The sequence below is a fragment of the Mixophyes fleayi genome, chromosome 3 (assembly GCF_038048845.1).
Source record: "Mixophyes fleayi isolate aMixFle1 chromosome 3, aMixFle1.hap1, whole genome shotgun sequence".
Lineage (NCBI taxonomy): Eukaryota > Metazoa > Chordata > Amphibia > Anura > Limnodynastidae > Mixophyes > Mixophyes fleayi.
This window is the reverse complement of record NC_134404.1, coordinates 339,024,735-339,051,844: the sequence shown is the minus strand read 5'-3', so window position 1 is coordinate 339,051,844 and position 27,110 is coordinate 339,024,735. Positions and strand designations below refer to the sequence as shown.

General features: G+C 39.1%; 1 protein-coding gene across 1 annotated transcript in view; it reads right to left on the bottom strand.

Annotated features, from left to right (window-relative positions):
- The window catches only part of ALK (ALK receptor tyrosine kinase), a 588,292-nt gene that overhangs the window by 276,897 nt on the left and 284,285 nt on the right, over positions 1–27,110 (bottom strand). The window contains exon 4 of the mRNA XM_075204381.1: positions 17,047–17,242. Coding sequence (XP_075060482.1) covers positions 17,047–17,242 — 196 coding nt within the window. The remainder of the gene's footprint in view (positions 1–17,046; positions 17,243–27,110) is intronic.

Sequence of the window (27,110 nt, the reverse complement as noted above, 5' to 3'; positions counted from 1 at the left end):
CCTGCTTTAGACAAGTAACAATTATTGCTGTGCATAGACAACCATGTTCTTGGTATTTTTTCCTGTCTATGTTCTACAATTATTTGTATATTTTAAAATTTAGTGGTCCAATACTATAATTAGGGGATCTGGTTTTTGACTTTAACCAAAAAAAACTTGAGCAAAACCTGGCATTTTCAGTTACAACCGAAAAATAATGAAATCTCATTGGAGGTCAGGGTCCCCTGGCAGCATTGAGACATGAGAGATATGAGATCCAAAACACTTTGTTTGCAAATTTAGAAATATACAGTGCGGCTATATTACAGCACTCATCAAATACAGCTTTTTTAGAAGGGGGGATATGAGACCCCAAACACTTTGTAGTTGAAATTCAGAAAAATGCCTGCTCTATACTGCTCTATTCCTGCTCTATTCAGTGACCTAACCCTTCTCTTACCCTCTCTTAAATGGTGCTAGATCACCATGTAGGTGGGTATTTATTAATTCTAAAACTCGCGAGATCCGACGACGTCACAATTAGAGATGGGCGGGTCCGGTTCTCCGAGAACCGAACCCACCCGAACTTTGGGTATCCGAGTACCGAGCTGAGCAGCTCGGTACTCTCCCGCCCATTCCGAATCCAAATCGAGGCCGAACGTCATTGTGACGTCGTCGGATCTCGGGACTCGGTTCTCGCGATACTTCAACTTTATAAATACACGCCTCCACAGCAATCCATCGCCATTTGACAGAGGGAGAGAGCAGGGTGTAGTCATAGGCTAATTAGAGCAGGGACAGAGAATACCATATTGTTCTTGCAATTGCTCTAACCAAAATCGCTAGTGCAGAGAGGAGGATAGAGGTTTATTATTTTTTCTTCATATTTGGCACTCCCCAGCGCTTTTGGGGTGTCCCCCATAATTGTGCATTAATATTTCTGGCTGTCAAAAGTCATATCTGTCAGCAGTATCTACTAAATAATTTGTAGCACACCTCAGTGTTTTTGGGGTGTCCTCCCTAATTGTGCATTAATATTTCTGGCTGTCAAAAGTCATATCTGTCAGCAGTATCTACTCAATAATTTTTAGCACTCCTCAGTGTTTTTGGGGTGTCCTCCCTAATTGTGCATTAATATTTCTGGCTGTCAAAAGTCATATCTGTCAGCAGTATCTACTCAATAATTTTTAGCACTCCTCAGTGTTTTTGGGGTGTCCTCCCTAATTGTGCATTAATATTTCTGGCTGTCAAAAGTCATATCTGTCAGCAGTATCTACTCAATAATTTTTAGCACTCCTCAGTGTTTTTGGGGTGTCCTCCCTAATTGTGCATTAATATTTCTGGCTGTCAAAAGTCATATCTGTCAGCAGTATCTACTCAATAATTTTTAGCACTCCTCAGTGTTTTTGGGGTGTCCTCCCTAATTGTGCATTAATATTTCTGGCTGTCAAAAGTCATATCTGTCAGCAGTATCTACTCAATAATTTTTAGCACTCCTCAGTGTTTTTGGGGTGTCCTCCCTAATTGTGCATTAATATTTCTGGCTGTCAAAAGTCATATCTGTCAGCAGTATCTACTCAATAATTTTTAGCACTCCTCAGTGTTTTTGGGGTGTCCTCCCTAATTGTGCATTAATATTTCTGGCTGTCAAAAGTCATATCTGTCAGCAGTATCTACTCAATAATTTTTAGCACTCCTCAGTGTTTTTGGGGTGTCCTCCCTAATTGTGCATTAATATTTCTGGCTGTCAAAAGTCATATCTGTCAGCAGTATCTACTCAATAATTTTTAGCACTCCCCAGTGGTTTGCGCTCAGAATGGATTCAAAGCAGTCCACATATGATCTAAATGAGCAACCAGGTTCTGTCACCAGTCCTGATGTTAGTGTTCCCAGTACGTCATCTGGCCAAGGCGATGTCAAACAACAGAGTGTTTTCAAATTAGTGCAAAAAACAAAAACCAAAAAAAAATTTACTGTATTGAAGCGAAAAAGAAGTGTAACTGAGCAAAAGTTAAGTGACGATAAAAAAAAATTGCAAGCATGCCATTCTACACACGCAGTGGCAAAGAGAGAATGAGGCCTTCACCTTTGGCTATTAGTGGCAGATCCCAAAAAGTTACCCAGGCTACAATTGATGCACAACTACTGTTACGCGTCAAAGCTGAGCTGCAAGATACCAGTGAGGCATTACAGGAGAATATTTGCTCTGATTCACAAATGACAACAATCCCTGTGGAGAGTCCATCCAACAGTGGGATGTCTAATCGTGAGCATTCTGCTGATGTGTGCCTTAATAGCCCGAGTGTAGCCGGTGATACCCAAATTGAGGATGCCACTTTGGAATTAGAAGAGGATGAGGGGGAGATTTGTGTAGGCGACGAGGGCGCTAATGAGGATGTTGATGAGGATGAGGTTGTTTGTGTAAGTCCTGCACCAGTGGCAGCAGTTCTGGCACGTGACAAGAAAAAGGCCATTGTCATGCCTGGGCATAAAACAAAAAAATCCACTTCTTATGTGTGGAATTATTTCTACCCAAATCCAGACAACAATTGTATAGCCATTTGTAGTGTATGTGAAGCCACAGTCAGTCGAGGGAGGGACCTTAACCATCTTGGAACCTCGTCTATGTTACGCCATTTAACGAGAGTTCATGGCAAAGTGTTGGGAAAAGCTGAAAGTTCTTCCCAAAAGAATACAAGCACTCCCTCATCAGCTAAGACCCTCCGCTCACCGACATACCGACGGCTACAAAATACACCCACCACACCATCCTCATCAATATCCTCAGTAGCGCTCGGAGTTAGCCCGGCATCCCACTTAAGGCTGGATGACTCCGGCACTATTATTGATTCCTCTGAAGAAAGCGTTAGTCCTGCTGCTGCTGTTGCTGCTGCTGGGGGTGAATCGTCATCCCAGAGGCAGGTGAATAAAATGAGCAGTCCTACATTTCAGCAATTAACTGTGAAACAATCATTTGCGAGGGGAAGCAAATATGACAGCAGTCACCCAGTCGCCAAGCGAATCACAGACGCCATGGCTGCAATGTTAGTGTTAGATCTGCGTCCAATCTCCACAATAAACGCAGCTGGTTTTTCACAGTTAATTGAGGTTTTGTGTCCGCGTTACAGAATTCCATCGCGACACCATTTCTCCCGTAAAGCTATTCCACAACTATACCAAAAAGTGTGTAAAAATGTAGAGATTGCGCTGAAAAATGCCATTCTGCCCACTGTTCACTTAACCACAGATATGTGGACAAGTGGAAGTGGCCAAACCAAAGACTATATGACTGTGACAGCCCACTGGGTTGGTCATTCACCTTCACCAGCAGGAACAGCAGCAGCATGTACACCACTACGTAACATTTGTCACAGGCAGGCCACTCTTTGTATCACCGGCTTCACTAACAGGCATACGGCTGACAATTTGTTACGCAAACTGAGAGATGTGATTGATGCATGGCTTATACCACTCGGACTCTCCCCAGGGTATGTCATTTCAGATAACGCCAACAATATAGTGCGAGCATTACAGCTGGGTGATTTCCAACATATTCCCTGTTTTGCTCACACCATCAACTTGGTGGTGCAGAGCTTCCTACGAAATAACCGTGAGGTGCAGGAGATGCTTTCGGTGGCCCGTAAAATTTCAGGCCATTTCAGGCATTCAGCCACAGCATGTAGGAGATTACAGCAGCTCCAAGAGCAGTTTAACTTGCCCTGCCACCAACTTAAGCAAGAGGTGGTAACTCGGTGGAATTCCACCCTGTACATGCTTCAGAGGATGGAGGAACAGCGCAAAGCCATCCAAGCATATTGCACAAGTCATGACATTGGGAAAGGAGGGGGGATGTATTTCACTCTTGCACAGTGGGGAATCCTTTCAGTGCTGTGCAAGGTGCTGAAACCATTTGAAGTTGTGACATGTGAGGTCAGTGCAGACTCTGCTAGTTTGAGCCAAGTCATTCCTTTAATTAGACTATTGGAAAAGCAGCTTGAGAAAATGAAGGAGGAGCTGAAAGCAAGCAATTCAGCAAAGTATGTTGGCCTTGTCGATCAAGTACTTAATTCGCTTCACAATGATCCTCGAGTTATTAAGATCTTGAACTCGGATCAGTACGTTTTGGCCACTGTGCTTGATCCAAGGTTTAAAACCTACATTGAGTCTTTACTTGTAAATGAGCGAGATGTGAACTTTTGCAAGGAGCTATTGCTCAGCAAGTTGGCCGCTGAACTGGGCCTCGGCTTGACGACGTGTCCTCCTTCACTTTCTCAAGCTGTTGCTCGTAAAAAATTAAATTTCCAAAAAAGAAGCAGGGAAGACACAGGGGGCAGACGAGAACAATTTAACATCTGGGCTGGTTTGAAGGATTTTTCAAAAAAATGTGTCACTTTGCCCATAACTCCATCCAATATGAGTATAAACATGCAAAGGATGGTGGAGGATTACTTTCAAGAGGTAGTTGATATGGAAATGTCAGACAGTCCCTTTCCTTACTGGGAAGAAAAGCAGGCCATTTGGAAACCCATGTACAAACTTGCTTTGCAATACCTAAGCTGCCCACCCTCCAGTGTGTACTCTGAACGAGTGTTCAGCACAGCAGGGAACTTAGTCAGTGATCGCCGTAGAAGGTTACTTCCCAAAAATGTGGAGAAAATGATGTTTATAAAAATGAACTACATCTTCCACGAGGAAGGCCTTCACCATCCAAGACATCCAAGCACTGACTGTTCTCTAATGGCGGATTCAAGCGGCGATGAATTGATAGTCTGTGATGATGACGTACACACTGATGAGGGTGAGGATGAAGCTGAAGATGATGCCGATAACATCTTTTTAAAACTTTCTATGTAAGTGTAGGGTGCAATCTACCCCCAAAGAGGAAAGGGACTTGTGGCATTTCCATATCACATACCATCTTGAAAGGCTGCTGTTAGGGCAATTTATCCTTAAGGGTAGGGTGTCATAGACAGAGTGACCCTAAACTGGCTTTGTCCATTTTTCATAATATTGTACAGTCTATAATGGCTGAATTTTTTAGTATTTTATACAAGTGGAGGGGGGCCTAGAGAGACAGAAACCAAACTGGCTTTCTCCATGTCAATTAATATTGTACAGTCTATAATGGCTGAATTTTTTGGTATTTTATACAAGTGGAGGGGGGCCTAGAGAGACAGAGTGACCCCAAACTGTCTTTCTCCATGTCAATTAATATTGTACAGTCTATAATGGCTGAATTTTTTAGTATTTTATACAAGTGGAGGGGGGCCTAGAGAGACAGAAACCAAACTGTCTTTCTCCATGTCAATTAATATTGTACAGTCTATAATGGCTGAATTTTTTGGTATTTTATACAAGTGGAGGGGGGCCTAGAGAGACAGAGTGACCCCAAACTGTCTTTCTCCATGTCAATTAATATTGTACAGTCTATAATGGCTGAATTTTTTAGTATTTTATACAAGTGGAGGGGGGCCTAGAGAGACAGAGTGACCCCAAACTGTCTTTCTCCATGTCAATTAATATTGTACAGTCTATAATGGCTGAATTTTTTAGTATTTTATACAAGTGGAGGGGGGCCTAGAGAGACAGAAACCAAACTGGCTTTCTCCATGTCAATTAATATTGTACAGTCTATAATGGCTGAATATTTTGGTATTTTATACAAGTGGAGGGGGGCCTTGAGAGACAGAAACCAAACTGGCTTTTTCCATTTCTTTACATATTTAACTATAAGTGTAGGGTGTAATATACATTCAAAGACGATGGCTGCATTGCCAATATGCATAGATGGAGAGGAAGACAATCTGTTTTGTGTGTAGAATAGGCCTACCAACGAAGAATTAAACAGTTTTTTTGGATGATTTATTACCTCAACAATTAGATTACTTGTCTCTAAAACAGTTGGAGCACTAAATTGGGTTAATTTAGGCCCAAAAACATGGATTTTCCCAAAAAATAGCAAAACAAAACCAAACAAAACCAAAACCAAAACCAAAACACGCAATGGCGGTTTTGCAAAACCAAAACCAAAACCAAAACACGACGGTAATCCAGATCCAAAACCGAATCCAAAACCAAAACACGGGGGTCAGTGACCATCTCTAGTCACAATGACGTTTTGCCTCATTTTGGAGACCGAATAGGCGCGAGAGTATCGACTCGGCTCGGTACTCGGATCCCCAAAGTTCATGTGGGTTCGGTTTCAAGGAAACAGAGCCCGCCCATCTCTAATTGCAACATTGCTAAATTGTCAGGATACAGCGTGGAAGGTCCCCTGATTTGTAGCATTAGTTACCGATCGTCAAAAACAAACCAACTGAAAACCAGAAAAGGTTTATTTTTCTTATATACTTGATAGGCATTTTGAGAGTTGTCTTTTCTTTTGCTAACCTGTTTTCCTTTTTACATCTTTTGCTACATTCTTTGTATTCCCAAAATAAATTTTAGTTACTTCTAATTATAGCAATGTAAGGGCTCTGTTTTTCCCTATTTTTATCTCACGACATTGGTTGACTTTTATTTGGAAAAAAATCTTTTGCCCTACGCGATGTAGTTGCAATTTCCCAGTTGGTCCCACTGCTTTTATTTAAGAGTTTCCAGTCTGCAAGCTGCAATGCTTCTCTGACCTGATGAAACTCTGTCCTTCTAAAATGCACAGTTTTTGCATCTCCGCATCATTTTATCCTTATGGAAGAGGTACTAAAGAATGAAGAGCAACAGGATGTATCTCAACCCTACCTGATAACTATATGAATATGTATGTGTTGCATCCACCACAGCTCCAACTAACCCACTCATAAATCCAAATGTTGCACAAAAAACAACTAAGGACATTGCTCCAAGATTTTAAGACGTGGTTCTGGTTTATTTTCATATTGGTTTGCTATGATTATTGACATAGTTATACATTTATTACCGCACAGCTGTTTGTTTATTTGTTTTTTCAGTAGAGGGCAAAACGATTTCCTATATATATTGCCTCTGGCTCATTATTTTAGTGCAGGGACCTCTTGTTAGTTCCTGGGAACCCTTGTGTTAGGGACTATAACCTATCATCATCATTATCATCAACATGAACATTTATTTATATAGTGCCAGCAAATTCCGTAGCGCTTTACAATTGGGAACAAACATTGATAAAACAATACTGGGTAATACAGACAGACAGAGAGGTAAGAGAACCCTGCTCGCAAGCTTACAATCTATGGGGCAATGGGAGTTTGAAACACAAGGGCATGTGCTACATCATATTGCACACTGGACCAGCTAGAATGCAAAGGTAAAAGTATTGTGTGGGCTGTGTGATCAGTCACACAGCAAGGTTGGTCAGAGGGTTGTTGTCTTGTGTTAGCTGTGTAGAGGGTGGTAATAGGGTAACCTAGGGAGATTAAGAGGGTGGTGGAGGAATATTATAAACTTGCATGAAGAGGTGGATTTTCAGAGAACGCTTGAAGATTTGAAGACTAGAGGAAAGTCTTACTGTGCAAGGGAGGGAATTCCACAAAATTGGTGCAGCCCGAAAAAAGTCCTGATCAGAATGAAAGAGAGACACAGATCTTGTGTAGAATAGAGGTGTCGAGTAGGCAGATATTTTGAGACAAGTGAGGAGATGTATGTCGGTGCAATTTTGTTGATGCCCTTGTATGTTAGTAGAAGTTTTATATCGGATTCATTGAAATACAGACAACCAATGTAGAGACTGACAGAGTGCCTCAGTAGAGGAAGAACGGTTTGCAAGGAAAATCAATCTAGCCTATGACAAACTACCTTGCCATGGAATTTGGTTGAATACAGCGGTGATACTGTATCTTTCTATTATACGTAATATTGTGCAAATAATTGCAGATTACCAGAGTCCAAAAGAAAAAATAAATCATCTACAGTCACTAGAAATGGTTCAAGTAAATACAAAATAAGAAAATAAAAAATAATAATAGTAATAATAATAATAATAATAATAATAATAATAGTATATGTTAGGGAAAGAAGTGATACAGGCTATGATGAAATTGATAACAATAGATGTGTAACCAGTGCTTACACATGAGGTCAGGGGGCTTGGAGGCAATGGAAGCCCCTAGCAGTGAATGCAACCAAATAGTGGAGGTAACGTCGAAAAGATGCCATGCCATGCCACTCAGCTCCCAACCGGAGGTCAGAGCCTGATTAAGACCCCACTGGTTTCTAGGCAACATTCTGGTTTGGTCCCCTTCCTCTCCCACTGTTTGTACCAAAAAAAAAGAAGTGCCAACTGAGCCTTAAGCAGGAGCCTAGGTTGACTAATGGATAACCCTGGTCTGCTGCAGGTGTGAGCTGATGTGGGGATGGGCTCATTGGAATCAATTGGTTCCATTGCCAAAGGAGTTAACATGTGTTTACTAGCTTTATAAAATGCTAGTAGAAGCATAATCTGGGGTAGCTGATGTTCATTTGTAAACTATTCTACATTTTTGCAACTAAGTACTTATTGTATAAAACGGATGATGATAGCAGAGTGTCAGACACATTATTTTGTGCTTCTGGAGTAGATTTTGTGCTCTAGGAGATGAAGTAGCTAAAATCTGTTCAAGCACAAAACTTGCCAAATTGTTCTCCAAACGTTAGCAACATTTTTCATTTACTTTTCGTAACAAAATTGTAAAGACAAGTGTGCATGTGCTTCTATAGGAAGGTCCTTCATAGAATATATACTCTGTTAGATCTGTATAAACTGGACTGGTGCAAGGCTAAATATTCTGTGCTTAATATTTAATAAGGAATTACATTCAAGTACAAGGGCAGTAAACTTACTTGACAATATTTAGATGAGCAAACTCAGATACACAAAGACTGTTTCACTAATCACTGGACCTTGTTAATCTTCACAATTGTGTCTCCCGGCCCATGTTGATTTTTTTTCTTTCAAGCTTTTATTTACAACAGCAGAGAAGTAATACAAGTCACGAAATATATAAAAGGCAGATTAAATACAGCATTCAGTACTACAACTTGAATGAATTAAATGGAAACATTCATTAGGCCTGCAAAGCAAAAAAGGGAGTCACTTTGCACCTTGGCAAAACCATGTTGCATTAAATTGTGGGGACAGATGTATAGTTGGGGTAGGGCATGTCCTAGATCAACTTTAAATTTCAGTGTACACATTAAGCTATCAAGTATTTGTGTGTTACATGAAAAAGAAGCCAGTATTTTCCTTACATGCAAAACAATAAACTAATTTGCACCCCTTGCATTGTAAACATGGTTTGTCCAAGAGCAAACTTACTCCTTTTTTTGCTTTGCTCTCCTTAATGACTCAGGCTCAAAGAATCTAGATCATACTTGCCTACTTTTCTTTTTCTAACTTCGGGAGCTCCCGGAAGGGTGGCATTGCTGGAGGGCAGGCATGGCTTGCGGCGGTTTGTCGGTAATGACATCTCTTTGCCCCCGCGTTGAAATTGACATTTTGCTGCGGGGGCGAGCCCAATATAATGCGATTCCTTGTGAATCGCGTTATTGAGGCCCACATCCTGTACAAATACATTAAGGGTCAATACAGAGAACTTTCATGGGAACTTTTTATCACAAGGACTATACACAGGACACGCGGTCACCCTCTAAGGTTAGAGGAGAGGAAATTTCACAACCAGCAAAGGAAGGGGTTCTTTACAGTAAGGGCAGTCAAGATATGGAATTCACTGCCAGGGAAGGTTGTGATGGCAGATTCAAAAGATATGTTTAAGAAAGGGTTAGACAAATGTTTAGCGGAAAAGTGTATCCAGGGATACGACCGTTAATTAAAATGAAGGATTGTAGTGGATATAGGGTAAAAATATTACTGCAATATTGAGTCTGGGGGGATTTTCACAATTGAAACAGATTGGCGGTTGCTTACTCTGGATCAATTTCAAATATAAGTGAGGGATCGCAGGAGATCCAAAATAGGTTGAACTTGATGGAATGGTGTCTTTTTTCAACCTCATCAACTATGTTACTATGTTATTTCACTGGAAAGTGAACAGGACGCAGGTGCATTGCCTGCTCTCTCGGGAGTCCGGGAGACCTTCCCGGAATTTGGGAGTCTCCCGGACATTCCAGGAGAGTTGACATGTATGATCTAGATTCCTATAATCAGCCTATGAATATTTAAATACAAAACAATGACAACGTAAGATGACCCTAGATAATGAGACCAGGCAATACTGGGAACAGGTAAAAAAAAACCTGTAAAAGATGTAGCCTTACAACTCATGTCGATTTTTAATTGCTCCTTTAAGCCAGGCCCGGCCAACCCGGAGTTGTTAAACTGCATATCCCAGCATGCCCTGCTGGCTATCGTCTGGCTATCTACTAGCAAAGCATGCTGGGGCTTGTAGTTTCCCAACACCTGGAGAGCCACAGGTTGGCCGGATCTGCTTTAAGCCATTAAGCATTTTGCTTCTGTTGTAGTTTAACATCTAATCAAACAGTCCCCCCCCCATCTGTTTATTCAGCTAGTAAAGAATCAATGCCAGTGAAGCAGTCCTTGAGGATATCAGGTGAAGGATAATGATTAAAGAGTAACGCAGGCAGCACAACCTAATGGTTATTTAACTATTTGAAGCCTCCTATATTGCTGCCGGAAACATAAAACAATGTAGATAATCATCACCCTTATAGTAAAAGAATTATATGTTCAATATTGTCAACAGCGCATAATATACAATACTAATAAAAACAGACAGATTTATTGAAACTATTAAAGTAGTAACGTAATATCCACAACTTATATTGTTAAAACTAGTCCTAAAATATACCCGCTGGTGCACTCTAGGCTTGTTAGTCAAAGGGATTTACAATTCACGCGCCAGCATTCAAAGGGTTAACATGGTCAAATTACATTCTTCATAAAAGGCTAATGGATTGGTTAGAGCATCAAGAACAAAACTTATTACATTTTAGATTTAATATACAAAGGAGAAGGGCATTTGGGTATAATAAAAATAGAACATATAATAAATGACATACAAAAAATAGATGCAATACAGTTCTAAAAACAGACGGGATAAAATGACAGAAAATGAAAACTTACATATCATATAAGTGGTAGGCCTGGGACAAGGCAGAAAGAAACGGACAGTCCTTCAATTAGGATGAGTCCCCAAGAGCTGAATGACCAAACAGTTTTAAACACTTTTGTTTGAGGGGGGAATCATGTACATTCATATCAATTAATTTAATATTTTATTTGGCCCCTTATCCTGACAAATATAATACAAGCATTCCTAGTAATCAAGAAACTCATACATGTACAAATACCAAAATGACATACTGAACAAGTGCATGTCTTAGAGAAAAAATCAGCATAAACCATTGAAATACAAAAACAGTAATATTTACATTTGCATGCCAGTAATAAATATACATTATTTAAGTAGAGGGGGGGGGGGGGCATTTTTGTAGGCTCTCCAATTTAAAAGTCTTTTGAAGACAACCACTCACAGAAAAAAGTATGGGTTATAGAAATCTTAAATCCTGTTATGGTGTAATTACTTTATTAGGACCAACAGTGATTGCGAAGCCCCTTTGGCAGTTATTATTATTATTATTATTATTATTATTATTATTATCATTTATTTGTTAGGCGCCACAAGGTATCCGCAGCGCCGCACACAGTACTAACAGTAGACTTTACAGGGTGAAACCATACAGAACAATGAACAAAAAGTACCAATACTTCAGAAACTCCGGCCAGTCATAAGCAGTTAAGACGGAGCGGAAGAACAGGTATGGAGACAGGAGGGGAGGGGGCCCTGCTCATACGAGCTTACATCCTAAGGGAGGGTAAACAGACCAGGCACAAGAGGAGCCAGTTGAGGCAAGAGGAGAGAAGGGAGAACGAGCTAAAGGGAGGAGATGGGGGTTAAGTAGATGGTTGGTAGGCTTTGAGGAAGAGGTGAGTTTTGAGTGCACGTTTGAAGGAGCACAGAGTAGGAGAGAGACGGATGGAACGAGGGAGGTTTTGGAATGAACCCCGATCTGGTTAGACCATAAGGAGTCCTCTATCTAAGTATCTGAATTCTGATTCATCCTCTTTTCATTTTTCATTAGGAAGGTGTCATGATTATTGTTACAATTAAAGCTGCATTTACAATGAAATCCATTTATTTGGCAGAGTTTTTAAAAGATGAACAAATATTGAGCCTTTTTAAATTAAGGAAAATGTAATTTCCCATGACAGGTTAATAAAACAGAAAATGGATATATAATAATAAGGGAAAAACACTTAGAAATTCCATTATCTTTTGTAATTAAAGTTATGTCAATAGAAAATGATGCACCCTCTTAAATACTCTTTGGAGAGATGTCATATTATCAATTCCATTTTCGGATCAAGCTTAGATCATCTTATTTTAATTCAGGTCACAAATTAGTGAAATTAGCAGTTTCTGCAAGATCGGATAATAACATCATAGACAATATATATATATTATATGGACAAAAGTATTTGACCACACTTATTAGTTATTGAATTAAGGTGTTTCAATCAGACCCGTTGACAGAGGTGTATAAAATCAAGCACCTAGCCATGCAGTCTCCATTTGCAAACATTTGTGATACAAAATGGGTCGTTCTGAAGAGCTCAGTGACTTCAAGCGTGGTACTGTGATAGGATGCCACCTTTTCAATAAGACAGTTTGTTAAATTTCATCCCTGCTGGATATTCCACGGTCAACTGTAAGTGATATTATTATGAAGTGGAAGCGTTTAGGAACAACAGCAACTCAGCCACGAAGAGGAAGGCCACGTAACATCACAGAGCGAGGTCAACGACTGCTAAGGCGCATGATGCGTAAGTCACCAACGCTCTGCTGATTTCATAGCTGAAGAGTTCAGAAGTTCCACTGGCATTAATGTAAGCACAAAACTGTGCAGTGGGAGCTTAATGGAATGGGTTTCCATGACCGAGCAGCTTCATGCAGCCTCACATCACTAAGACCAATGCCAAGCGTAGGATGGAGTGGTGTAAATAACACCGACACTGCACTGTGTAGCAGTGGAAACGTGTTCTGTGGGGTGACTAATCACACTTCTCTGTTTGGCAGTCAGATGGGTGAGTCTGGGTATGGTGGATGCCGGGAGAACGTTACCTGCCTGACTGCATAATGCGAGCTGTGTTGTTTGGTGGAGAAGGAATAATGGTATGGGGCTGTTTTTCAGGGTTTGGGCTAAGCCTCTTATCTCCAGTTATCTTAATTCTTCAGCATACCAAGTCATTTTGGACAATACTATGCTTTCAACTTTGTGGCAACAGTTTGGGGAAGGCCCTTTTCTATTCCAACATGACTGTGCCTCAGTGCACAAGGCAAGGACTACAAAGACATGCTTGGATGAGTTCGGTGTGGAAGAACTTGACTGGCCCGCACAGAGCCCTGACCTCAACCCATCGAACACCTTTGGGATGGACTGGAATGGAGATTGCGAGCCAGGCCTTCTCCTCCAACATCAGTGCCTGACCTCATAAATGCTCTACAGAATGAATGGGCACAAATGGGCATAAATTCACACAGAAACATTCCAACATCTTGTGTAAAGCCTTCCAAGAACAATGGCACTATTGTCACTGCAAAAGGGGGACCAACTTCATATTAAAGTAGAAGTATTTGAATACAATGTCACTACATTCTCTGTTAGTGTAATGGTCAAGTGTCTGAATAGTTTTGTGACTCATGAGAGTAACACCGCCTGCGCACCATTACCATTACTACGGTAGTAGTGGGCATTATTACCATTACTACGGTAGTAGTGGGCATTATTACCATTACTACGGTAATAGTGGGCATTATTACCATTACTACGGTAGTAGTGGGCATTATTACCATTACTACAGTAGTAGTGGGCATTATTACCATTACTACGGTAGTAGTGGGCATTATTACCATTACTACGGTAATAGTGGGCATTATTACTGTTAGTACAGTAATTTCAACTCTGATTTTGATCTCAGCTGTGAGAGCAGTGAGCATAAATCCGCATTAAAATGACTAATGATAATAATACCTGGGCTGCGTCACTCTCACTAGCAACGCTGTCAATTGAATCCCTCCCTAAGTATACCTTAGATTTATGACACCTTATATATTTACCAAACGTCTGATATAAACGTGTACAACTTGCATTGATTCCTGCCAAACACCAGTATCTTGGATTTCCATTCAAATGTCCCCTAATGTATTTTTCAACCACTAAACTGTAGCAAAAATACATCTCCCAATACATCGCTCGTAAATGGAATGAACTGTATTTTAAAGATTAAGCAAAGTTATAAATGACATTTTTTTTTCCGCTGCCATTTGCCTTCAGCTGTTTCACTCTTTTAAGTCAGAGGAAATCTAATAGCAACTATCAGGATATTTGCACATTTCATATTCTGCAAGGAAACACATTTCTGTGATTTGTAGGGAGAGCAAAGCCAAACGCATTGCTGGATGCTGATGCTGGGGTGATAAATCTGCTACCTTTGTGATAATAAGTCAGAAGAATATATATTTTACTGGAGTTGGCATAAAAAATTACAGTGCTCACTAAACTAGCATTTAGTGCAGAACTAAATAAACATGTTCATTACATCATAATTCAGGCCTGAAATCTGTTCCTGGAACATAAACTTTTCAAAGATTGGAAGCAAAATAGCCGCGGGTCCCTTATCGTTACGGAAATCATGGCCAAGAACTGTTCTCCAATCAGATGTTTGCGTTTATTGTGTAATTTGCATTTGATTGATCAACACTAAATGCTGACTGACTGCTCAGCAAAGTTCTGCTCTGTTAGTAAATAACAACCCTTTAAGTAAGTATTAAATTTTTTGGGGGTGGGGTACGATAAAACTATGCTGGTAATTCTGACACCGGTCATGCCTCCAAAAAAAAACCTAAAGAATAGAAAATCCACTTGAAAATCATTAGACTTACCTTGAAGAGGACGCTGGAGATCCCAGAAGACAGCAGCATAATGACAGGAAGGCTTTCCGATTGGAGAACTGACCGCCTCTGCTGGTTGACGTCATCGCGACGTGTGTCAAGCAAAATTTAAAGCGGCAATGTGGGGTCCCCTAAGGTTAAGTGGTTAAACACTTAACCGAACATTGCTGCTTTAAATTTTGTTTGACACATGTCATGATGACGTCAGCCAGAAGAGGCAGTGAGTTCTCCAATCGGAAAGCCTTCCTGTCATTATGCTGCTGTCTTCTGGGATCTCCAGCGTCCTCTTCAAGGTAAGTCTAATGATTTTCAAGTGGATTTTCTATTCTTTCTGGGTTTTTTTGGAGGCATGACAGGTGTCGGAATGGTGGTAATCGCAAAAACGATTACTACCGTTTTTTGGCACTGTCCCCTGCGGTAAAATTATGCAATTGCAGCATTGCATTGTGGGAGAGTTTCCAAAATGCCAAAATGACAATGATGTGATTCGTGATGCCCCCCTCTGCAGTTGAGTCTCACTACCCCTCCAGGATCTCCCGAGGGGCAATATATAAAAGTTCTTGAGTATGATGTAAAGTGACCCTGTGCAGTCATTGATTTCATTTTTCCAAGACTGAATTCTTTCGCTCCCCCTCCAATATCTTCCGGGTCTTACAAAGTGGCAATATTCCTACAAAATCCACAAACCAACATTTTTTTACGGCCCGCAGAAAGTAGAACTGATATAGGGAAATTCTGGGACAGAAATACTGCTCCTCATTGAGGAGCTCAGGAAAAATGGCTGCTCGGAGCAGGTCATGTGATCATTATCAATAAATAAAGTAATTGACCGAACCCTGCCGGAGGTGGGTGATGCAGAGGGTAGGGCTATGGTGGTAGATTTAATAAACATTCTAAAAAAGGAAAAGTGGAAGTGTTGTCAATAGCCGCCAATCAGATTCTAGCTCTCATTTTCTAGAATGTACAAGATAAATGATAGCTAGAATCTGATTGGCTGCTGTGGGCAGCACTCTCACTTCTCCTTTTTAGAATGTTTAGTAAATGTTTCCCCATATCTCTACCCCCTGGTGTTGATTAAAAGAAAGAAAAAGAAGAAACAATATAATATAATATTAAATCTCTGTGATATGTGTATATATCATTGTGTTTCTGTGTTTCTCTCTCTCCGTGTGTGTCAGTGTGGTACATGTGTGTCAATTTCAGGTTGTGGCAAAACTTGTATTTACCTCTTCCTGCAAATTACTATGGGTATTATAAGTCACCCAGAATCTAATAACCTGTATAAATGTTTATATGGTTCTCAAACTCCTTTGTGAATTCTGATATACTTATAATTGACACTAACGAATAGATTATCCCATATATCACTTACTGTGTCCCTCCTCTTATTTTTTCGGAAATATGTACTTACTTGCACTATCCTGCCTCGCCCGTCAGTAACTGTAACTGTCTAATGTGTCCTCTGACCTCTTGAAAGGATGATCAATAAAATGTAAAAATTTGACCCACACTTTATAAATAAGTTTTATTTTTCATGACTCAGGGAAATAAAAAATAAAACAAAAAAGTAATATATGGGGGGACAAAGTGTTCAGCCTGAAGTTAACTGGTCTTATTAGGAATTATGGGGGGTGACAGCATACAAATGTTACATAGTTATCAAAACTTACATTTCTGCAGAAACACAATGTCCAGGTAATTTGACTTAAGAGAACAGTAACAAACATATCTCAATATATTGTATCATTCTTTTGCTTAACTATAATTGCGCACAGAAAGTCACACAAATAGTATAGATTTAAAGATACAATAAAGTGACGCAGGCTCTCCTTCCTTCGTGTGGTGTCACATGGGCTCTCCACGTTTACAGGGCATTGTCTAATCTCTCCAAATAATACGGAGAGGCTGTCACATAAGTGCTTCAAACGCTCAGCAATTTATAAAGACAAGTGTCCAAACCACTCAATAAACTCTTTTGTAATCCAAACACAGTCTATTTGAGCAGAGCCTGAGCTGTGAGAGCCAGAATAAGACACTATTATAAAATGGTCATGAAAGCCCTCAGCATGTTACCAGCCAACTTCATCTAAGGTGAAAAAAGTAATCTACGTGCAGTAAAGTAACTCACCGACTCTTCTCTAGTGTCCGTGGAGCTTCAGCCAAGGTAATGGGTACGTTTTCTGGTAGCAGACGGACAATATATTTCCCGGTTTTCTGGAGAAAAACAGCCAATTCCACTTTGCAGTTTGGGTTGTTGCTTCGCAGCCACGGGCTCATCAGTGTAGGACTGGGACCTCCAGAGGACGTGAAGAATAAAAAGTTACCTAGAACACAAAGGAGCCAAAGATTATTCAATGCCGGTGTAACCCCAAAAGTGCTATAAAGAAAATGTTATGAGAGCATTGTTGGACCATAGGTTGATTTGCTGGTCCCCTAGTGTTTCATTCTGTCTGTCCTGATCACACTATCAATAATGCAGCATGGTGAGAACAGGTACATCACTCAGCAATCAGACTTCACAGCTGCCATGTACCCCCTCCTGCCCCCAATAGACTGACAAGTCCAGGATGCTGGCGTTTGCCAGGGTTGCTTAGTGGAACAAATAGACCACTATTATACAATAAAGAATAAACCACTATTGTACATTAAAGAATAAACCACTATTGTACATTAAATAATAAACCACTTTTATACATTAAAGAATAAACCAATATTATACATTAAAGAATAAATCACTATTGTACATTAAAGAATAAACCACTATTATACGCTAAAGAATAAAGCACTATTGTACATTAAAGAATAAACCACTATTATACATTAAAGAATAAACCCCTTTTATACATTAAAGAATAAACCACTATTGTACATTAAAGAATAAACCACTATTGTACATTAAATAATAAACCACTATTGTACATTAAATAATAAACCACTTTTATACATTAAAGAATAAACCACTATTATACATTAAAGAATAAATCACTATTGTACATTAAAGAATAAACCACTATTATACGCCAAAGAATAAAGCACTATTGTACATTAAATAATAAACCACTTTTATATATTAAAGAATAAAGCACTATTATACATTAAAGAATAAATCACTATTGTACATTAAAGAATAAACCACTATTGTACATTAAATAATAAACCACTTTTATATATTAAAGAATAAACCACTATTATACATTAAAGAATAAATCACTATTGTACATTAAAGAATAAGCCACTATTATACATTAAAGAATAAGCCACTACTATACATTAAAGAATAAACCACTATTATACATTAAAGAATAAATCACTATTGTACATTAAAGAATAAACCACTATTATAAATTAAAGAATAAGCCACTATTATACCTTATAGAATAACTCTACAAAAAACTGGAAGTTCAGTAAGTAAAACCTAAAGTAAGGTTGGTTTAAGAAGTATTATTTGTCTTAAATAATAAAAACACATATTTAAATGGGAAAGTCATGTAATAAGAATATTATTATTGTTGCACCTATTTTTCGCGTTATAGTCACACCAGTAAACTTGGTTGAGCGGTATCATGTCTCATTGATAATTGGTACTAGCACTGTTGGCACAGTTGGTATTACAAGCCTTCATTGAGTAAACACCTAGAAATGCAGAACATGTCAGAATAATTTATTGATTACCGCTTGTTTCCCTGACACTTTGGCACCAGCCCCTGGACTTCTCCTGTATCTGCTACATATAATATATTGTCCGGTCAGGTTCCAGTCTGGCTTGTAAACCTGCCCTGAAATGAATTGATGAATCCCACACAAAATTCATTCTATTTTTACAGCAAATTAAAATGACCCCTCTGTGAGTACAGTAAATATACAGTCTACAAGAGCTTAATGCAGTCAGTACATATTCCAAGGCTTCTGTCTAGATGTGACTGGATTGGGTGCACGACCTTCACCGTATTTAAAGCCTATCCAGCCAGGTGCATAATCTGACGATATTACTGCAAATTACCAGCTAAATGAACGGCTTATCCAAGATGCAAATATTCTAGAGTTGTGAATATTTGAACTGCGCTGTTTGCAAAACTGCATTTTGAAGCTGGATGTAAATTGGCAACTAGAATAATTTAACTGAATTTTATCTTTTCCCCAAATTTAAAGGGCACCATCCAAATGGATTTTCAACCACTCACGCAGAGATCATTGAGACTCAATGGTGATGCATCAGTGTTTAATTATGGTAGCAAAAACATATATATGGTAGCAAAAACATATGTCCCATTTGACAATTGTTTGGAGCTCTCCTGAAGCTCACTGTAAATTTAATCTTTGCGTTATCTTATGGTAAAGGAAAGAACAAGATGTGTTCTGAAAACTGTAAGGAGCGTTCCGAAATCTGGAAGATGTTACCTCTATCCTAGCAAAAGCAAGTAGCAAGGGCTTCTAGCGTCACACATTAATATACTTTATTTACATAGTACCAACATATCACACAGGGCTTTACGTACATTATTTAGTCTTTCGCATCAGTACCTGCCCCAGTGGAGATTACAGTTTAAATCCTCTGCCATGCAAACACACATGCACACTATAATTAAACTACCAGTGTATTTTAAGACAGAGGGAACCATTGTGGCACCATGCATCTTGTAGTTATATAGTTATATTTTATTTTATTGCTCAATGTTTAAGTTTGACTTATTCTTTAAATCAAAGGTAAAAATGTTCTTCTATGTCTTATGATCCAAATTCCACCTTCCTCCCCTTTCTGCATATTTTGGGGCTAGCTCTACACTCCTCTTGTGTCCTATACACAGCCCCATTGTGACATCACGGGATGGGGTAGTGGTTACATAACACTGGCCTCAATCCATTGGGCATTTTCTGTTGCGTGCGGATGTACATTGTTGCGCTTGTCCCGTGACTGCTCCGTTGCTGGGGCATGGGCAATGCCATTGTGTAGGCTGGCCATAGACAATGGAGCCGCCCAGCCAGAAGCAGTGATGTCATCGCATCTGGGGCAATGCCGAGAATATACACGTGTGTGAGCTGACGTCAAAGCGCACAAGTGAGCGCAAAGAGCGCTTGGGGTTGCGGGTCGGAGCTTTATAAGCAGCTCTCCATTCGCTTTCTTAGACTGCATCCTGGAAAACGAACACATGTCTTCTCCCTTATTATATTCAACTTCCCTCCTTCCCCCTTCTCTCCTCCTCTTTCTCATTACCGCCAGTGCAAGGATCTATGGATTATATAGATACACTAGGTATGCCCCATGCTGCCGTCTTGGGTCCACATCACAAATTATTAACGGGAAAACCTCAGAATGGTAGTTTTAAAATATATCTAACAAAATTCGGCTTTGTGATTTTTTTCCCCTCAAATGTTTTATACATTTTTCTAGCCCCGTTGTAATTTAATAGCCTAATTGCAGCCGTAACAGAATACAGCCATGGCAAACACTTTCACAAAGTAAGAGAAACAAAGAATAATCTTATATTGTGTTGACAGCAGCAGCAAGTTCCAGCAATATTTCACCTTTTTTTTTTTTTTACACGGTAATAAGAGGCGCTGTGTGTTGTTGTTGTTGCTAACAGTTGTTGTGTTTGGGTATTTTATGTCTGTTGTAAATCAAATAAAAGCAGAACAATAAGAATCAGCCAATAACTCCGTTGCTGGAGAACTTTTCTAGGCTTTATTATTTTTTTTTTGCAGTGATTTTTATTGATGGGAAAAGTCAGAATTTGAAGAACACATAAAACTGATCATTTGTCACAGAAAATATATGGAAACGGCACAGTATCTGTAATTATCGCCACAGACAACAACAGCTTTGACAATGAGATAGGAGTTATTTACAAACAGCAGAATTATGGGGGGTATCGGACCACCCTTTTTAAGCCGAATAACCCTTTAGGAACCCCCCATTCATTCATTTTTATTTTTTTCTCCTACAATAAGGCTTCCAGTGTTATTTATGTTCTAAATGAATTATGAGAAAAAGGAGAAATTCTTTAATATAAGTGTCACATGGGTAAATATTTAAAGCTCCCTATGACATGGGTATATGTATGCATATAAATCCTCCTAACGTAGTACCTGTTTGGCACAAAAGCATTCTCATTACAAGTATAGAACTCAGGGGCAGGCTGGGCTGGGGGGCAGGGGGGAATCTGCCCCCCAGGCTGGTACCTTGGGCTGGGTTATTGGGCATTTTTCTCCTTTAAAATGTTTCTCATAGGCTGCTAAGCCGAGTCTCCCCCTCCCAGGTTAAAATTTCCAGCCAACTCTTGATAGAACTCCTGAGTACCAAAAACTCCTGAGCTCCTTTAAAAAAAAAAAAAACGGTAATTTTTAGGAAAAAAAACGGTCCCCCCACCCCAGGAAATGTGCCCTCTCTACCACTGCAATCTCATTGTACAAACGGAATCTTGTTTGACCCCTGACAAACGCGATTTTGCAATGCAAAGTGTTGCGCGTTCTTAGCCCAGACGACAGAAACAGTGGTGGGCTTCGTAGCGTTCCATTGGCTTTTAAGTTTTTTCTTTCTAATAATTAAAAGTGCTTGAATTTCTGGTGAAAAATCTATGAACTACTTGGGGATTACAGTTAGACTCAAGCACATTTGTCCTTAAAACCCACTGTCCCTGTTAAGAAGATTCAGGTAACAATAATTAATTTCTCATGGCACAAAAACACTGAATTGAACTCTACGCTGGCCTGTAAATCTATACAGAAATAACATAGATACAAAAAGGCCTTTTTTGGTCACGGTAGTTAAAAAATAGAATTATATAGAACTAAATATGTAACCCATTTTCACAAGTCATTTGAATCCCAATTTGTGAGTCCCTATTTTTAACAGTTCATAAATGAGCCTTAAAATTATTACACAGGGGCTTTCACCAAAGATAGAACTTTTCCCTTTCCATCATGGGGCTGCTGCTGACATTTCTCCTGGTGAAAGCTAGCCAACTTAAGAAGGATCATCACAATAAGACCAAAGAGAAAGGAAAAAAGCAGGTGACTGTGGGGCACTCAGAACAATGGATGAGTGTAGTAATTAATAAATAAAATTCAATTTTAATGATATGCCTTAAAATTGTTGTTGTTATTTCATCCTATAACCAAAAGCTGGCGAAATGTTAAAAACAAAAACAAAAACAAAAATTGTTAAAATTGCAGATCCACTGCAAACTTAGCTCGGTGGTCCTGTATTGATAATAAACTCTGAATAGAGAGTATCGCTAATATAGGTTAGTATATTAATTATTGTTGAAAGATTTAATATATATATTTTATCTCAAAAGGGGTTCTCTAATAGTAGGTATGTCTCTTTGATATCTCAAACAATGTATCACCCCTAAAAAGATATCTAAGTGGTTCTGAGAAAATCTCCTGATAATGGCTTAAGTAATAGCTATCTACTTTATAATAGTATAGGAACTCAAGGTTTACATGTCTCAGGGAGACTATAGTATAGAAACAATATGTATGAACATTGAGTCAAGAGGTAATATGAACACCCTAAGCTTGAGATGCTACATTGGCCAGAATGAATCTCCCTAGGTACCCTCTATATTAGTAATGAATAATTCACGGGTTAGGAGAGAATGGTCACAGTGTTTCCTACTTATATTAGCATAATGACACTCGGAGCTAAGAAACGCCAATGCGCGTTTCGCTTAAAAGCTGTTAAGCGAAATGCGCGTTGGTGTTTCTTAGCTCCGTGTGTCATTATGCTAATATAAGTAGGAAACACTGTGACCATTCTCTCCTAACCCGTGAATTATTCATTACTAATATAGAGGGTACCTAGGGAGATTCATTCTGGCCAATGTAGCGTCTCAAGCTTAGGGTGTTCATATTACCCCTTGACTCAATGTCCATACATATTGTTTCTATACTATAGTCTCCCTGAGACATGTAAACCTTGAGTTCCTATACTATTATAAAGTAGATAGCTATTACTTAAGCCATTATCAGGAGATTTTCTCAGAACCACTTAGATATCTTTTTAGGGGTGATACATTGTTTGAGATATCAAAGAGACATACCTACTATTAGAGAACCCCTTTTGAGATAAAATATATATATTAAATCTTTCAACAATAATTAATATACTAACCTATATTAGCGATACTCTCTATTCAGAGTTTATTATCAATACAGGACCACCGAGCTAAGTTTGCAGTGGATCTGCAATTTTAACAATTTTTGTTTTTGTTTTTGTTTTTAACATTTTGCCAGCTTTTGGTTATAGGATGAAATAACAACAACAATTTTAAGGCATATCATTAAAATTGAATTTTATTTATTAATTACTACACTCATCCATTGTTCTGAGTGCCCCACAGTCACCTGCTTTTTTCCTTTCTCTTTGGTATTTACTACATTTCTGGTGTAAGGGTGCACCACTCAGGTTGTTTTTTGCTACATTACAGACATCCTGATTGATAGGCTACAATAATGAGAGCCTAGCAATAGACTTTGGTATGAGATTCACCTAGTGCGGATATCCTCTCTTTCTTCTACAAATCATCACAATAAGACTCTCCTCTGGTCTACAAACTTCCAAGCATTCTCTAAAAACCCACGTCTTCAGACAAGCTTATAATATTCCTCAACCACCCTCTTAACCTCACTACAGTACCCTATTACCACCATTACACAATTTCACACAAGACAACTACCCCCTGACCAACATTGTTGTGTGACGTGATTATTTAGTTTATGAGTCACTTTTACCTTTGCAGTCTGGCTGGGCCGAAATGCAAAATGTAGACTTAACCTCATGTGTCAAACTCCCATTGTCCCATAGATAGTAAGCTTGAGAGCAGGGTCCTCCTCACCTCTTTGTCTGTTTTACCCAGTTTGTTTATTAGTTTACTGTGTTTGTCCCCAATTGTAAAGCGCTACGGAATATGTTGGCGCTATATAAATAAATGATGATGATGATGATCATGCCGGTACATGTTCCAATGCAGTCTTCATATCGCCATCAGGGGCTAACAGGGGAAAAATATTTATTAAATTAAAACATTTTTTCAAAGTAGAATGGCAGCATAACTATTAGTTTTTTTTTTACTATTTTGTTTTAAAAAATATATAATCATTTTAACAATTTATTTATTTATATCGCTGCTGCAAGTGAAACCGGCAAAGCCTGGACACTGTTTCACTGATGCCCTGACGGTTGGGTGGCAAATCGGTGAGACAGTCAATATCGTTGGGATCCAAGTAGAGATGCTCACTGACCCCCGTGAACTGGTTTTGGATCTGGATTAGCTTCATGTTTTGGTTTTGGTTTTGGCAAAACCGCCCTCGTGTGTTTTGGTTTTGGATTTTTTAGGAAAAATCCTAAAATATGCTAAAATAACATAATTTTGCTCTTTTGTGGTTCCTACATTATTATTAACCTCAATAAGACTAATTTCAAGTCATTTGCAGTCAATTTTGACCACCTCACAGGTCACAATATTATTTTCATACACTTTTGGACAAAGACTGCAGCGACAGAGCAATGACACAAACACACGGCAGTTCCTAGCACATCTAGGACATATTGGCTCACAGCAGTGGCAGAAAAGAAAAATGGGGGTCCGCCCTCCACCCCACCCCTCACTATGTTGGATCTAAAAAAAGGAATTAAAAACTCGCGAGATCTGAGATCCGACGACATCACAATGATGTTTTTCCTCGTTCTCGATTCCAAGGGCAAGCGACAGTACCGAGCCGACTCAGCTCAGTACTTGGATCCCCTAAGTTCGGGTGTATTTGGTTCTCAAGGAACCGAGCCTGAGCATCTCTAGATCCAAGTATCACTTTAAACTATGGCAATACAAAGTTTTCTATAGCCGCAATATAATAACAGCCCTATTTTAGTAAATGGATAGAACCTGGGAATTTCTAGAAAGGGTTTAGGAACACTTCATAAGCACATCATTGTAAACCACTTCTGACTTTCAGATTAAGCACTGCAGACTAATAAAAACATTCATTAAAATGCCATCTCTCACAAACCGAAATACTGTGTGTTTTTAGTTATTCATTTTTATGCAGATTTGATTATACTGTTGCTGTATTATCCTGATTATGCTGCATTTTGCTTATTGTAAGTTAATTTAATATCTCCTATATCTCTTCTAAATTGAGACAAAGTTTAGCAATGGGAAAACTCTGCAATAAATTGCATGAACGGTAAATATGACTGCAATCATGACCTTGATAAAAATGTAAACACAGAATAACAAAGACATTGGTATCATTACAAGAGTATAACACAGGAATCTAATCACATTATACAAGCCTATGACCAGATGGAGAGTAGTCACATAACGTATTAGGGTCTGCTAGAAAACGTGGATTCAATTGTCCGTCTCTCTCCGACTTACCAAAACCCACAAATAAAAAGAATAAATTCTGCAGCCAAGAAAACCGCTCTGTCTATTTGCTGTTCGGCTTTGTATTGAATGAGCCATTCCCGTTGTCCATAAACATCAATTTGTGCAGCTGCCATTGGCTTGGAACCAGAGAAACTGAATTTCCACATCAAATGTGGTACTAAAACTACAGTGCAGTCAATTTCCTCCACTCCTGCATCGTCTGCCCACTGATGTAGGCAGAATTATAATAGGAACAAGTTTTAGATTGCTACAAGCGACATTTATGAAACCAGCGCGGAGAGACAATAGTATATAAAAATGCATGACATTTGTAATTGCATTTTTCCCCCAATTTTAGCAATCCTTGTGCTGGAGAGATAATAGTAATGCCAAAGAGTGAGCATTGTTTAATTAAATATACAGTGTTACTTTTTTGCTTCCGCGGGAATTTTTTTCTGCAAAAAACTTGGGCAGAAGTTTGCCATCAGCTTTCTAGGTAGTGTGAAACTGGGCCATGTGTTAGAGGTGTTTGCTGAGGGCAGCATTGTGGACCTGTTTCCTCAAGGAACACAAATGCCGATGCGTGATGTATTTTGCGTTAACTTGATCTGCGCATGCGCAGAAACAACTATAATCCACAGAACGCAGGACCATCCAATTAATCTTCGAGGGCAAAGGACCCTTAATACAGGCTATAATTTCAGGGGTGGAACAGGGAGGCGACTGGGGGTATGCACGTAGTTAATATACAGTAAGGGCGTGCCAAGCTCAAGTACACACATCAGCATCTAATTCAAGCATTGGGCATCTCAAAGGTATGTTTTTTTTTTTGCAGTATCACTTGTACCTGCTACAGGTCAGGTGTAAGTGCTGATTACTGGTGATGACGGCTGTGTATACAGCTAGAACATGTGTTTGTAATCAGGAGCAACTGTAACAATGTATTTTATGTACAGTAGACATTAATAACATCCTGATAAATGTATTTTATAAAAAAAATTGTAATGTTTAATCATTAATGACTATATCATTAACAGATGACATTAGTTTATTTTACCTTTTCTGTGCGCTCTTTTGGGACTTGACATTGCACATGTGTATTGGGCGTATCCTGTAGTGTTTTATGTGTTAGAGCAGAACGCACCTAGACCCATATTCAATAACAGACATATCTTTACATCCGCTCTTTACTAATTAGGAATGTGCGTATGCCCGATTTGCGTGTGTTCTTCCTATGCGGGCATAACATTTGTGTTGATCTATGTGTCTAATAACACAGACAGCTCTCATTGGTCATCTACTACAGCCAATCAGACAAGACTTAAACCAACATTCACAATGGAATTGAACCAGACAAAACTCCCAAGCTGCAAGAACAATCAAAATGTGCCTAAATAAGAACAGTTGTTAATTTGGAATATTATGGTCCTGTATTTGTAAATATTATATTCTGTAATGCTACACAATGAGAGAGCATTACTGAGGCATCAGTCACTGACTCAGTGGAGCTTACAATCTAATTTCTACACGTACACAAACACCAGGACCAAAGTAGCAATCGGGCATAGTAAACTCACATAGACAATATACACGTTTCTTGATGAGTACTCGATATAAGGACCCAATGCTGGAAAGTATTGAATATTATAATCATTTATATATATTGTGCAATATTACACATCACCGTACATCAGTCCATGCCCCACTGGAGCTTACAGTCTAAATTCCCTATCAACAGCAGGTGCTTGAAAGGGTGGGGTTAGCCAAATAGGAACAAATACAGAGAAAAACTGTACACTGCTATAACCAGCAAAGGAGCTGC